Genomic DNA, 16,407 nt, shown 5'->3' with positions numbered 1-16,407 from the left:
GGAGGCTAGAGGGAAGGGGCCGCCGGAGTTTTTTTTCCTGTGTGTTTGTTTTTTTATTTTACTGTACGACGTGACCGTACCTCTTTTCTCTTTAAGGAATCGACCTGGAAAACATCGTCTACTACAAGGACGACACGCACTACTTTGTGATGACGGCCAAAAAGCAGAGCCTGCTGGAGAAGGGAGTCATTCTGCACGTGAGTGTGATAACAGAAGTGCAAAACATAACGTCTGACGGGATGCGTCACATTTTGCTGTCTGTGCATTCTTTCTGAATGAAGACGCAAACAGTCTGTGCATGCAGGTTTGTACAAATGCTGACACACATGCACAGCAAAGTGTGTTAATTTTATTCAAAGAAATTCACCCTTACGGGGTAAAATTTTCACTGTCAGTCACACATCTTTTTGCTCTTTCTCTCTCTCTTTCTGTCCTGCTTGTTCAATCTCTTGGCCTAGCGTCAGACTAAGGTTTGATTTTAGAGTTCCTTGTGTGCGGTGAAAAAAAGCAGATCTACAGTACAAGCTCACAATGTGCCGCGCACACATTGTGAGCCTGTAGATCTACTATTTTCAGCGAGCCGGGCGACACTGGCACGCAACGAAGTATAAAACCGGCTTAATTGTCTGACCAAGTCCAGCAGCATCAGCCTAATGGTCTGACCAAGCCAACACCGCGCAGAAACAAACTGCCAACTCAACCACGCTTAATTAGCGTTTCTGTCCTCATAATAAATGGTAGTTTCCTCAGGCCTGGGCAGCTTTCCACAGGAAACTGGAAGCAAAAAAGGGAAGCCTTTAGGAACTCCTCTCTCATTGCTTTAGGTTTCTGGCTGTGCGACGGTTCAGAGGTTACTGAAAGTTTGCTGCGTTCGTGTGGGGCGGCCTTTTGAGACCATTAATTTGTCGTTGATTTATGACGGGATGTGATTCATATGGCTTCGCTGAGGCTAATCACGGTTATTGCAAAAGCAGCAGATGAATTCCTGGGTGGTACTCTTAATTACTTTGGGGGGTTGGGTGGTTTTGGATGACAGAACGTTGATCTGCCGCCCACAAACACTCGTCCGACAGTTAATGTTGTGTGATGGGAGTTACGGCACCGCTTGGCTCGGCACTCGCGGTTTAGAAGTTGGCACCTGTGTTATGTGCATGTGGGTCGGTACGGTAGTGTGTGTGGCTGTGTGTGTATATAATATACAGTATATATATACAGATCCTTCTAGAAAAAATTGAATATTGTGTAAAAGTACATATTCTTGAAACTGTCATATATTTCTTGAAACTTTCATATATTCTAGATACATTGGACATTCAGTGAATTATTCCAACCCTTTTTTGTTAAAATTTTGAATTTTGATTGCGTACATCTCGTGAATTTCAAAAGTCCATATTTCAAAATATTACACTATTACACGAAACCACTCAAAACAAGGATTTATAATAGCGAAATGTCAACCTTCTGAAGTCAGAGTTGTTTGAAAACAGTGGGCAGTTTCCGAAGTCAGTTATGATTTGGGGTGCTATGGCATCTGCAATGCTTTTTCACACAATATTCAAATCTTTCGAGAAGGATCTGTATATAGAGAGAGAAAGATGTACAGTATGTCACAGACAATGCGTTCGAGTTGTTCTTTTTTTGAAAACCTTTTTTGTGTACACTAATGAGGAGCAGGGTGTGTGTGTTGGTGGGGCGGGGCGGTACAAAAGTCAGTGGATTCATTCACACGTGTCAATGAATGACACAGATATTTGGTAAAGGGATCTCCCAAAGGTTTCATTTTAATATGGTGCTGCAGTCTGGGACAGGTCCTTTTATAGCAATGGAAACTACTCTCACTCGCTCCTGGCCTGGGAAGAGAGGAGAGGAGAGGAGAGGAGAGGGTGAAGGAGGGGGTGGTTGGCCGACATGGTTGTGAGTTTGCACTGTTTCCAGCAGGGCAGTGCCATGAATCACCAACACCACCCATTCAGATTCCTCCACCCTCACATCACCAACCTGCAGCTAGCAGCCAGCATGGCAGAGCTTAAAGGAGCTACAGTCAACTTTTTCATTGTAGGGCCGACTCTTTGTTTACATCCTAGTCTATAGACTAGACTAGAATGTAAACAAAGTGTCGGTCTGACAATGGCCAAAATGATTATTTTATCATTATTTTACGCTTTTTGTGGTCATTTTTTAATAGAAACACACATATATGAAGCTTTTTTTAAAAAAAAATATTTTCGAAACATTTTTATTTTAGCACCCGTTTTTCAAGAAAAAGTGGACTATAGCTCCTTTAAGGACAACTTTTTCTTCCTTTTTTTTTTACAAGGGTTCATATTTTAGATTTTCATTAGAGAAAAGAAAAGATGAGTGTTAAAATGGTTTATTTTATTTTTTTTGCGTACAAGTGGCTAAATATATCAATAAACCCATTCCCAAGATGCACTGCAATCTTTCATGGGCAGATGTGACTTATGGGGGCTAGCAGTGTTACTGTAGATAGTAACTTATTATATGCATGCCCCGACCCACTGAAATCAAAATAGTTAAAATCGCTAAAACAATAGACAGCAGTAAATGAAAACGTTTTAACGCTCATCTTTTATTGTAAAAACAAATTTGTCCTTTAAACGAGGAAGAATGTTCCCCTCCTGGCCCTCTTTAAAAAGATGTCACTTCTGAGGCATGCTGTGATGTGACGCTACATGTTCAAGAGGCTCTTGAACGGTGCAGTTAACAGTAAGCTGTAAACTACGGGGCCTCCGTGTAATACAGTGACAACAGAAGAAAAGACCTGTCATGTTCAGATATATTGCCATAGCTTTTAGTGGCGGCTAGCTTTGGTAAACCTCAATTGTTCCTTCAGTGCAGTGTATTAAGATGAGATTCTTAAAATAACATTCAGCCACGGACACTTTTCATTCTCTTGTGTTGCTTTCTTTCACGGATGAATTGCATCCAGATTATCCATGCTGCTATGGGAGTTTTGCTTGTAGTCTAGTAAATCTAGGGAAAAAATACACCCAGGTTGGACAAGTTTTTAGTTTTTCAACTGATTCTGACAGGAAATTAGGTCTACTAGCCAGGATAAAAAAATCTACCATAATCTGCTCACTGCAAATACCCACAGTGGCCAAATCAAGTTGGGCTCCCATCGACTTTCTATACAGGAGGAAAATACCCAGAAAAGAATCTGCTTTAAGTAGGATGTGAGGGGTCTAACTAGGGGTTTGTCATTATGCTGAATCCATTGCAAGCATTTGTTTTGCACAAAAAACATTCCTTGGGCTAAAAATGGCCCCAGAAAATGATGGTTTAGTGATGAAAAGTGATGAGTCATCACTTTTCATCAGTTTTGTGGGCGTTTTCTGGGGCCAATGAATGTTTTTTGTGCAAAACAAATGCTTGCAATGGATTCAGCATCATGACAAACCCCTAGTTAGACCCCTCACATCTATACTATAATTTTGCAAATGTCTGTCCGTCTGTCCCAGCGTTTCTCCTCGGTGGCTGGAGCAATTGATCTGAAATCGCATCACCATCAGCATATGAACACACCTGACATAACTGTGAAGGCCGTTTGTCACTTTCACAAATCGTATGCTGTATATTAGCATTTTTATGCTGTATCTACTATCTATTCTGCATCTAGCATGAGGCACATCTATTCTGCATCTAGCTTGAGGCAAAATGTTTAACCAGCTCTGTGTGTGTGTGTGTGTGTGTGTGTGTGTGTGTGTGTGTGTGTGTGTGTGTGTGTGTGTGTGTGTGTGTGTGTGTGTGTGTGTGTGTGTGTGTGTGTGTGTGTGTGTGTGTGTGTGTGTGTGTAGGCAGGCAGGCAGGCAGGCAGGCAGGCAGGCAGGCAGGCAGGCAGGCAGGCAGGCGGGTGTGTGTGCAGGCGGGTGGGCGGGCGGGCGGGCTGGGGGGGGGGGGGGGGGGACAGTATCTCTGTAGCCATTAAACAAAACGGGTTTCTTACATTGATGCTCCTACATCATGCAAGCACCAGTTAAAGTTACTTTCCATCCCTCATATACTGTGTGCACAGTGCACATCCCATAACCCACACACTGCACATCATTTTGGAGCTCATATCTTTGAACGGGTAAGGGCTAGTCCTACTTAAAGCAGATTTTTTTTCTGGGTATTTTCTCCTGTATAGAAAGTCGATGGGAGCCCAACTTGATTTGGCCACTGTGGGTATTTGCAGTGAGCAGATTATGGTAGATTTTTTATCCTGGCTAGTAGACCTAATTTCCTGTCAGAATCCTAAGAATAACTACCAGTAAGACTCCCTAATCGGGAGATAAGCGACCGTTGGTCGCTTATCTCCACAAATAGGCCAAAAGTTTGTTTTACCAATTATCAAGACATACGGGCAGTTGACAGTTTGCCATGGTTACTCATTGAAGTTGAATCTCCATATATGGAGATAACCTACGCATCACACTAAGTCTGACCTCACCAGCCCATATTTGGGCATGAGCAACTTATGTCTCCATATATGGAGATATGATGATACAATACACAAACGAGCCCTACAGTATAAAGGGGCAATTCTTGCCAGGAAAGAAGCATTTCTTCGACTCAGACCTTATCGCCAGGGTTGGCTTATAGCAGCTGTCGGTAGGACCATATATGGATTCTGTTAGTGTGGATCTCCTAACAGGGCATCATCTGGGATACAATCCCTTTTATGCCCATATATGGAGATCCCTAACAGAATCCCTTTCATGCCCATATATGGAGATCCCTAACAGAATCCCTTTTATGCCCATATATGGAGATCCCTAACAGCATCCCTTTTATGCCCATATATGGAGATCACTAACAGCTAACAGAATCCCTTTTATGCCCATATATGGAGATCCCTAACAGAATCCCTTTTATGCCCATATATGGAGATCCCTAACAGAATCCCTTTTATGCCCATATATGGAGATCCCTAACAGAATCCCTTTTATGCCCATATATGGAGATCCCTAACAGAATCCCTTTTATGCCCAGTTGGTTGCTAGGGTAAAATAACATGGTTGCTATGGTAAACAGTTGGTTGCTAGGGTAAACAGTTGGTTGCTAGGGTAAAACCATGGTTGCTAAGGTGGTTGCTAACGTACACTAACAGACCAGCAACAACAGACTGTTGCCACAGCAACGTACACAAAGGTTTGTGTACACATGTGGTGTGATGTCATACTGAAGATATATGACATCACACCGTACACAAACAAAGGTGTGACGTGTGACGTGTGACCGACGGACCATATTTGGGCATGAGCAACTTATGTCTCCATATATGGAGATATGATGACATCACACAGTCCTCAGCCGATGATGTGGCGTGATGTCATACAATACACAAACGAGCCCTACAGTATAAAGGGGCAATTCTTGCCAGGAAAGAAGCATTTCTTCGACTCAGACCTTATCGCCAGGGTTGGCTTATAGCAGCTGTCGGTAGGACCATATATGGATTCTGTTAGTGTGGATCTCCTAACAGGGCATCATCTGGGATACAATCCCTTTTATGCCCATATATGGAGATCCCTAACAGAATCCCTTTCATGCCCATATATGGAGATCCCTAACAGAATCCCTTTTATGCCCATATATGGAGATCACTAACAGCTAACAGAATCCCTTTTATGCCCATATATGGAGATCACTAACAGCTAACATAATTCCTTTTATGCCCATATATGGAGATCCCTAACAGAATCCCTTTTATGCCCATATATGGAGATCCCTAACAGAATCCCTTTTATGCCCATATATGGAGATCCCTAACAGAATCCCTTTTATGCCCATATATGGAGATCCCTAACAGAATCCCTTTTATGCCCAGTTGGTTGCTAGGGTAAAAAAACATGGTTGCTATGGTAAACAGTTGGTTGCTAGGGTAAACAGTTGGTTGCTAGGGTAAAACCATGGTTGCTAAGGTGGTTGCTAACATACACTAACAGACCAGCAACAACAGACTGTTGCCACAGCAACGTACACAAAGGTTTGTGTACACATGTGGTGTGATGTCATACTGAAGATATATGACATCACACCGTACACAAACAAAGGTGTGACGGACGGACGGACGGACGGACGGACGGACGGACGGACGGACGGACGGACGGCCGGTGGAGGTTTTCATAGTAAACTGCTCCCTGACGGTCGCAATAAAATTTTGTCCAACCTCAGCCTTATTTTTACTGGACTATTGCTGGTTCGCCTAACTTGCAACTGTGCTACCAGATAGGTTGGTAAAGTGGAAATAGGAATAGCTTTAACCACTTATGACACTGGCATCTCTATTGTGGGCACATCATAATAGGTGAGAATGTGAAAAATCTTCAAAAATTGCTGATCTACAGGGTCACGACTCACAACACATTGCATCTTGGCCTAACAAAATGTATCAGTCGTGAAATTATTATTTTTCTTTCCTCCAACGTGTAAACATGTTGTGTTCTGTTCTTCCCCCAGGACTACGCTGACACAGAGATGCTGCTCTCCCGGGCCAACGTGGATCAGGCCGCGCTGCTTCAGTATGCCAGCGAGGCGGCCGACTTCTCCACCAACCACCAGCTGCCCGCGCTGGACTTCGCCATCAACCACTACGGCCAGCCTGACGTCGCCATGTTCGACTTCACCTGCATGTACGCCTCGGAGAACGCCGCGCTGGTGCGCCAGCGCCACGACCACAAGCTGCTGGTGGCGCTGGTGGGGGACAGTCTGCTGGAGGTACGTAAAAAGAATATATGTTTATTGATATTTCACTTTGACAAAAAATATCTGTACAACTGTTTCTCTTTACAGGAGTTAACGTTAACCCATTACAATTTCTCTGTGGGTTCCTTTAGGGGGGGTCTAAATTAACCCATACAAGTCTGTAACTCTGACAGTGTAAAAATGGAGCCAAATGAACTATAACATCTTCATTTGGTTCCATTTGTACTCTCTTAGAGTCAAGGGGAGACCATGAAATTTGAAAGTTTAAGAAACCCCTGAGAGAAAAAAAAAATGAGAAACCAGATCAGACATGTTCGAATAAGAAAAGGAATAGTGTTTTTGGTGAAACTGATTCTGCTTAAGGTTGATTCTGGCGTTTATTTGACACCGATTTAACGTTACCACTCCATTCTGTTTACATTTAACTCATTCTGTGCAAAATGCCAAAATGGCTCCAAGGTAGCTGTGCCAGGATTTTTTGATTTTTTTTTTAAAAAAAAATTGAAAAAAAAAAAAAAAAAAAAGTGTTTTTTTCTATACAAAAAACACAAAAACCGTCATTGGCACCCAGGGCTAGTGAAAAAAACCCGTCAAAAACCGTCATTGGCACAGAATGAGTTAATGGGACTCATCTGTGACTGTACAGTATATATGGTTGTTTTAACCACTTTCAATTTACAGTTGAGGCTGATGCTCTCATCCAGAGCGTCTTTCAAGTAGTATGTGGAGTAGTCTGAGTAAGCATGAACAAACAATAAGGTAAATGGCCACATAAGTATACAGTAGAGTGCAGAGAGAACAATGTAGTGCCTCACAGTAGCTAGGATACCAGGTAAACAATGAACCAAGCATCTGTCTAAACCACATGCTAATCTAAATAACATTCTCCACTTTTGGCATCAAGAAAACACAAATCAAATGAACTAAAACATGAGAATAAACATTCAGCATACAGTGTTATCTGCATAGTACTTGGTCTCACAAGCCTGACTTGCAATTTTCAAATGAGTCCATCCATACAGTCTGCAGCATGGAAATGATCAAGTGATAAAGCAGATGTGAAGCCGCCCCTCCACTTCCATTTCATCTTTACAGTCGTGCAGATGTATCCTAATTTATAAATCTAAATATAAATTATCAAAGTATACAGTATATAGCTTGCTTCTTAGCAGAAATGTAAAGACAGTTTAAAAACATTTCTGTGAACAAAAATGACGGGTTGACTTTCTGCCTCGGATTTCGGGAGGTGTAGTTCCAGACTATATACTGTAGCATTCAGTAGGTAGGTGTAGTTCCAGACTATATAGCATTCTGTAGGTGTACTAGTTCCAGACTATAGCATTTAGGAGGTGTAGTTCCAGACTCTATTATAGCATTCAGGAGATGTAGTTAGAGACTCTATATAGCATTCAGGAGATTGTGGAATAGTTGTCTGGCTACAAGCTATCATTGAACAAAAATGGGAAGTTAAGAGAAGTGTGATATTTAATTTTATGCACTGCATCATGATCATGAGACATTGTGATTTTGTCGTTTTTCTTTCTTTTTTTAAATTTTGTATTTATTTTATTTTTTATTTTTTTTAAAGAGGGGAACAAATTTTACATTTTTGGAACTTATTCCCCCATAATGCCATGCCCAAAATACTAGTGACACCACCAGGGTTTAATGTGGTTTAATGTGTCTTTCCAGCCCTTCTGGCCCATGGGTACTGGCATCGCTCGAGGTTTCCTAGCAGCCATGGACTCTGGCTGGATGGTACGGAGCTGGGCTCAGGGAAACAGCCCTCTGGAGGTCCTAGCAGAGAGGTACCGATTTATATTGTGTTTTTGGCATTGAGCATGGGAACGTATGAATGAAGATTGCATTTGTACAAGCTTACAATGTGTCGTAAGCTGTAAGAGTTGTAAGCTTGTGTTGTAAGCTTGTAAACATGGAAACGATTATGACGATTATGCAAAATAATTCATATTATCTCAAGTAATTACGCTTAGACGATTATAGTATGTAATAACTGACAGGCCGAGATGTGATCACACACACACACACACACACACACACACACACACACACACACACACACACACACACACACACACACACACACACACACACACACACACACACACACACACAGGTTTCCTTTCTCCCTCCATTCCTCTCAGACAAACACACATATGCATCACACTCACATGCATGTACATGTAATCCATCACACACACAGTCAGTCACACATGCTCACACACGTGTGTACACTTATGCATGCATAACACACTCAGTCACGCGTGCCCACGCCACCACCTCTCCATTAAGCACACTGTTGTTATCTTGTTGAGTGCTTGACTATAGAAATGTGCCTGCATTGGATCTTGGATGTCAGTCAGTGGCCGTGCTGCTGCTACTAATGGGATAATAAGCTGTCATGAGTGCTGGTTGGAATGTGACTATTCTAATGGTTCTAATGGTCTTTTTATATGTGCTGTATATATTGTTTTATATATCAACAAATCAATTTCAATATATAGTTTTTATAATCGACCTGATTAGCCACTTAAGCCCTATTTTATACTTTGTTATACAACTGTGCAGGAATAATAGCTGAACTACAACGTGTTGTGATGTGATCATGTGACGTGTTTTGAGCTTGCTATTTCTTTTATCAATTATTTTATTCCAATCAATTCTTTTATAATTGATAAAATCGATTACTTCTATTAACTGTGGCAACCATAATTAGTTAATTACCATTCCCTCTACTTACTCTTCTTCTGGGGTGTTGCGGGCTGATTTCTCTCAGTCTGGTAGTTTACCTTACCTATTCCTCAGAATAAACTTTGTTTTGTTCATTATGTGAAGACAATAGATTGTTGTTTAGATCTTCTCTTTTCCTCTGTGATTTAGGGAGAGCATATATCGCCTGCTGCCTCAGACCACGCCGGAGAACGTCAGTAAGAACTTCAGTCACTACAGCGTGGACCCCACCACGCGCTACCCCAACATCAGCCTTAACTTCCTCAGGCCCAACCAGGTGTGTTTGTGGCAACTTAATACACTGTCAGCACAACCTCAGGAACAAATACTCAGCGACACAAAGAAACGCAGATAGAATCTTAAAAAACATGAATGATTTGTATTAAATTGCTGCAACATTGAAGACGGACATACTTTTTGGTACAAACCCTCAAATGATGACTGCCTGTCTTAGACTCTGCAAACCTCAGCACCTACTGTATATACAGCTGACTCCTCATGTCACAACACATTCGTTCCCAGTATGGCTTCATTCTACCTAAACCATCTGTTCTGACAACTAAATTTGAATTGACAAGGACACATGGTAGTATCTCGGCTGCCTACGCCTTAACTACAAAACTGGTTTTAACTGCAAACGGGTCACACTGATACAGAATTAAGAGTTCTAAATTATAACTTATTCAGACAACCTTGACAACGCCATCGCTGCATGTGATGTACTTGACTGGAATAAAGTACTGGGATTAATAAGGAAATTAAAGATCTAAATCTACAGTGTTAAAGGTGCTACAGACAACATTCACCCAACACATGTCGCTCTACACTCCACATCACAACCCCTCTGTCTGCTTAAGCTTCATCCCCCATTCAGTTTGCGTTGTAGTTGTAGCACAGTGATTGCCTCAGAGTGTCTCTTGAGGGACAAAAACAATGACCGTCTCCAATGAAAACAGAAGCAACATGGTTAACCAAACAACAATGTTGGACCACACAAAGTAATTACCGTACAATTGTTCTTTCACATAATTCACAATCATAATTATTTGGGGAACAGCAATACTTTCATGCTGCACTGTTTTTAAATGCTCTGCAGATGTATTCTTGTTTTTATTATTAGTCTAAATGAAATATTTTCAATATCACCAAGTGATAAATTAGATCTGAGGATGACAAAATCACTGGGGAGAATTTAACGCCTAGTTTTCTGGCGTCGCATCCACAACGGGTCGCATCCACAACGGGTCGCATCGGGGACACGTCAGCTTGTTGGGCAGCTATTTTCGATGCGAGACACAAACGTGCGACAAAGTAAGAAACAGGCTTATGTGTGTGTTTTTGTGTTCTTGCAGGTACGCCACCTCTTTGACACAGGGCAGAACAGGGAAATGTGCATTGAAATGGAGAATGTGATCAACGTGACCACATCCAAGCTGGCCAGGAACGGTTCGTAACATTCACATTATTCCTCATTATTCCACATTATTCCCCATTCCAAATGAAAAAAAGTGTTAATCTTACACAGGAATTGTACTTTAAACCATGTCTGGGGACATTTTTATGTCTACTCTGACTAGAGTTCTAAACAGGCCTGACAATAAGAGGCCTGGCCTGGCCCGAACCGGACCATAATCTTATCCAGAGACCGGCCTGATACCCGGGCAGGGTCGGGTTGGGCAGAATTTGAGGAGTCATTGAAAATCAAATAAAACTCATTGAAAATAAGTCCTTGCTTCTAATGATGGCTGATATTGTCCATCGTACATGGGCCTCAAGGATTTCATACCTGGACTCCTTGATGCAACATTACATTAAAGATTTCATTCCATTCATTAGGACCATATCAGTTACCATGTGCTCAACCTTCTGAATATTAAATCCAACAACTTAAAAAACATATCTGGTGCACACAAAAGTCAGAGTAGATGTGAAAATGACCCAAATGGATTTGGTTACATTTGTTACACTCTCAAAGTTATTGGATAAATGAACATTGTGGGATTTTTACCGTGTTTCTAGTGCTATAACTTGATGACATTTGTAAGATTCTGCTGCGGTCATTTCTATTCTTAAATGTAATAATGAACTATTTTTACTCTAGAAAATTACCTGCTTGACAAGCAGATGCAAGGTAACCTGAAGCCCACATGCATGATGTTGCTTTTGGAGGGTTCCTAATGCATTTTTAACAGTTACACAGTGTATGTACTCATGAATTAATCTTTATATACTATATACATATGAGTAATAATAATAATAATAATAGCACTGTATGTGGATGGATTGCAGCCTCTCTGAAGTTTGTTTTGCGTGCACTAACTCATTTATGTTGCGTTCAGTCTCTCTGGTTAAAAACAAGAATATGACAAGGTTTCTTCTAACAGTTGCAAAAAAATGTCCTAAGAGCTCTGCATCCTCCCTTGGCTAACTTCTCATTTGCTTTAACTTAACTCTTACTTTTCACAGTTCATTGTTTTTATCTCCTTAGCTTTGTTCAAACTGGGACTAACATGGATAAAAAAATATAGTTTAATGCATCCAGTTGGTGTAAGCAAATCCCAAGGAAAAATAATTTGGGGAGCGCTTGTTTTGGTTCACTCCACGTCCTGCACACAGTATGTGCAACATACATTTTAACCATGTGTCTTAAACCCACTAGACTTGTACGTCTGCACAAATCTTTTCACAAAAAATAAGCTCACAATGGGTCGCAATGTGACCCGTTGTAGATCAGCTATTTTTGGCTAATGAACATGAGTTGGCTCTGTATGTCTGCACCAAATCTCTTCCCAAAAATAAGCTGATCTACAAGTTCACAATGGGTCGCAATGTGACCTATTGTGGACTGATGGGCACGATGCCCGAGTTGGCACGCTGCAGTGGACGGACGGTAGTCTATCACATGAACCAAAACAAGCGCTCCCTCTGTGTAAATTGCAGTGATGGGGTGTGTTTTTTTTGTGGGTTTTGCCTTGGGAATAGCATACATAACATGCATACCTCACTGTAGACAACATTAGCATCTCGTGCTGCAGCATAGTGGTTTGCTGATAAGGCTTACAGAGTCAAATCAGAGTGTGTAAAAATGGACCATTATCTATAAATGTTCACACTTTCAATACTTGTACATCAATTATCTTCGCTGAAAATAGACCATCTATTAGAGATCGGTTGTTTTCACTGAATGTTTTTCCCCACACGATGGGGTCACTATAGGGTTCAAGTTGTTAAATAAACAAATGTAATTTTTTTAGTGAGCATATCGTCTCCGTCAGGTGGAAACCTCATAATTATGTCCAAAACTATTACTCTTCAGGATTCAAATTCGCGCCGAGTTTCGAGCTTGAGGATCCGCTACTCTTAATGCTTTTGTGTGACGCTGTAGAATGATCAAGTAGGATGTGAATTTTTTGAGAGAAACCCCCCTCCCCAAACAAAAACGTATACAGAGAGTTTCTGCACGACACTAACGACATTTTAAAATCGACTGGTGAAATGGACCCTCACTGACTGTCTCTCCGTCTCGCTCCGTGTTCAGAGTCCATCGCTCGCTCCAGCAAGCTGCTCAACTGGTGCCAGAGGCAGACGGAAGGCTACAGGAACGTCAACGTGGCCGACCTGACCATGTCCTGGAAGAGCGGCCTGGCCCTCTGCGCCCTCATTCACAGATACAGGCCCGATCTCATGTGAGTATTTCAAGTAGACGTACGTTACGTGTGTTGCACTGCTGTTTCTTTAGCCAGTGATCCACGGATCATGAGTGTGGTAATCATAGCATGATAGCAGGTGGTCCTTGGGGGGGAACTTTTAAATGTTTAAATATAAAAATATAGTCACAGTCAGGTGGAAGCTTCTATGTTCAAGATGTTACTGCACTTTTCAGGAAATGGAAAAAAGAAGTTATTATTCAGCTCACAATCTCTCGTTAATACTTTTCATTGTTTCAATATTTATAAAACCCACACACTTTCACTCACGCAGTAAGTCGCTACTTACTGTGTGACACTATATGACAAAGTAGGGCATTATTAATTTAGGAAAAAGCATTTGAGGTTATACAGCATAATTATGGAGATTGGAGACACAAGATTTTTGCCCGACAGCGACGATCTCTTTTGATAAATGTATCAAAAATATGGGATTGCTGTTTGCTACTTATATACTTAAATCTGAGTAGTTCCTCTTCCAGCGACTGATGCTATCATGGTGCTGGTGAAAGGGTTAAGGGAGTGCGGTGGAGCGTGGGATGGCTCGCCTGCTGGGTTTTATGACAGTGTTTGTTGCTTACTGGCCATGTTTATTGTCTTGCTGGGGCCTTGGTCCAGAGGACACATACATCACTGTGTCAACGAGCTGACGGCTCCCACTTTTTAATGGCCCGCATAGTCCCGCAAGCACGGCTTTTAGCGGCAGTGTGACCATGACGCCACGCCCTACCAACACAGTGACACGCTACAGCACAGCTTCCATGTAGGGTTGAGAGAAACAAGCAACCAGGTCTATGAAAAGTAGGGGTGGGCGATATGGTGATAATTATCGTTGAGACGATACAATGTAAAAAATCCAGTTGAATCGTTAATACAGAGATTCATTTCAGAATTCAATTAAACCTGCATTTTGGTCAAAATCATCAGTTCTCAAACTTTAAAATGTCAAGGTCTCCACTTACCTCTGACAGCATACAAATGAAACGGGTCCATTTGGTTTCATTTGTATACTGTCAGAGTTACATACTTGTAAAGTTCAATTTAGACCTCCCAAAAGGAACCCAGAGTCTAGTTTTTGTCAACTAACTTGAAAAATAACCATGAAAACCAACGTGAAATAGAATCGTGATAATATCATGTATCGTGATACAGCTTGGGAAAATATCATGATATTTTATTTTTCCATTTCGCCCACCCCTAATGAAAAGCCCCAGAGAAGTGACTTTGGCACTTTAGGTTTGTGTCCGGGTAGCTAAGTCGGTAGAGCTCTCGCCTTTGGACCACAAGGTCATGGGTTCAATCCAAGGCACTGCCAACTTAGTGTACGAGTAGCACGGCTTGGGTGCGGCAAGTCGTGCAGTAAGTACAGGGAGCTGATGGTAGGTGTGTGGCTCTCCACCTCAGAATTCCATCTCCCAGGTAGCACATTGTAACAGGGATAGACTCCCACGTTCTCGGCTGATATCAACAATAAGCCTCTCCGACCTATAGGCTTTAAAACGATACATGTCAGCTATTTGAAAATAGCTCACCTGAGCTTGTAAATCTGCTATTTTCAAACAATCAGGTCAGGGCACAAAATGTTTACAGATGGCGGTCCAGTTTGAACAAATACATGTTAATTTGGGGGTCCGTGACTTGAAAATGTTTGAGAGACGCTGGTTTAAACGATAATTAAAACATTTGTGTGGAAGCCCAAATAAGCAACTACACTTTAAAAACAAGCCCAAAAATATCCTGCAACTACCAATATTTACAAGCGACTTTAAAGAAAGACAAGCCCAAAGCCGCTTATAATGAGCAAACATGGCAACACTTCTCCCATGCATACTGTCTAATGTGGGTGGGGGCCCTCTCAGCCCCCAGCTAATTCAGCTGCAATTACATTATCATTTATGTATGCCTGACCTTTTAGCAAGAAAAGGCATGCCTTTTTGCACTCTCTCGCGCGCGCACGCACGCACGCACGCACGCACGCACGCACGCACACACACACACACACACACACACACACACACACACACACAGACTCTTCCAAGGCTCAGGGCTTTCCACTATTACTAATGTGTTTATTTTAGTGAGCGGAGACGGTCCATTACTTTGAATGCTGATGATTTTTAAATGGGTTTACTTGTGAGGTTAAGTTGTTGTTGAGTCCTACTATCCAATGGCATCCACAGCCATAATGGCATTTACTGTAACATTAGCCTACCTTTCACCCTGCCTGCGTAGCCCGCTGTAATGTGAGGTAATGTTTAAACAAATAAAATGACATTTTATCCAATCTGTATGGTAGAGTATGTTAATACTATATAACTTATACAATCTGTATGGTAGAGTATGTTAATACTATATCACTTATACAATCTGTATGGTAGAGTATGTTAATACTATATCACTTATACAATTGGGGTGGTTGTATTTTGTCTCCCTGCTCTTCTATTGGGACATTGTGTCAAAGGTCATGTCTCACATAGGCATACGATCTGACACAATTCTTTCCTTTTTTTAGACTGATTGAATACTTTATTAGTCAGAAATGTAAACAGCACGAGGTACAGTCGGACGTTAAGGCTAAAAGGATAACACAAGAACCTACCGGGGACTTGTTTCCATTGTGGTCCTATGTGGTCCACCTGATGGTCAAGATTCAATTCATCCTCTGAGCAAGCAGGCAGGCTCTATTAGCTCAATGGTAAAAGTGTCAGCACTGTTCAAATCCGGGATGGAAGACGAGATTTCACCTCTTTCAACCTGGTGTCCCCATTTTGGCCATGTTGTTATAGTCAAAAAGGTTTCCTTCCAAAAATGTATTTTTCCCCTCCTTTTCTTTTTTAAAGTAATTTTTTAAAAGCTTTCCCCAAGCTCATAAAATGTCGAACGAGGGTCAAAAGGGACAGACCGGGGTGACCCTGTTGGTCAATAGAGAATAAGTGTTTTAGTGGTTATGCTGTTGTATGAGTGTGAGTACTGTAGGTCCAGCATCTTATCGTAATAAGCAAACTAAACGGTCCTATGTGTATTACAGCTTTATTAACGTGAAACAAAAGACAACACTTTTGATTTTGTTTCTCTATTCCAGTGGTTCTCAAAGTGGGGTCCAGGGGTTATAAATGGACCTGTAACGGGTCCATTCGGTTCCATTTGTGCACTCTCAGAGTTATAAGGTTGCCTTAAATTAACGTTTGAGAACCACTGCTCTATTCCATTATGCGCTGTACTGGTAAAGTGCATATTT

The 16,407-nt window shown here is 41.6% G+C and overlaps 1 protein-coding gene across 8 annotated transcripts in view; it reads left to right on the top strand.

Moving 5' to 3' along the window:
* mical3a (microtubule associated monooxygenase, calponin and LIM domain containing 3a) overlaps nucleotides 1-16,407 on the top strand; it is a 122,720-nt gene that overhangs the window by 43,912 nt on the left and 62,401 nt on the right. For all 8 annotated transcript variants that reach the window (XM_080737684.1, XM_080737688.1, XM_080737687.1 and 5 more), the window contains exons 7-12: nucleotides 97-197; nucleotides 6,466-6,723; nucleotides 8,404-8,519; nucleotides 9,613-9,739; nucleotides 10,815-10,908; nucleotides 13,001-13,148. In XM_080737684.1, coding sequence (XP_080593810.1) covers nucleotides 97-197; nucleotides 6,466-6,723; nucleotides 8,404-8,519; nucleotides 9,613-9,739; nucleotides 10,815-10,908; nucleotides 13,001-13,148 — 844 coding nt within the window. The remainder of the gene's footprint in view (nucleotides 1-96; nucleotides 198-6,465; nucleotides 6,724-8,403; nucleotides 8,520-9,612; nucleotides 9,740-10,814; nucleotides 10,909-13,000; nucleotides 13,149-16,407) is intronic.

Source organism: Nannobrachium achirus (genome assembly GCF_963921795.1).
Source record: "Nannobrachium achirus genome assembly, chromosome: 11".
NCBI classification, from domain to species: Eukaryota; Metazoa; Chordata; class Actinopteri; order Myctophiformes; family Myctophidae; genus Nannobrachium; species Nannobrachium achirus.
This window is presented reverse-complemented; position numbering and strand designations above follow the sequence as displayed.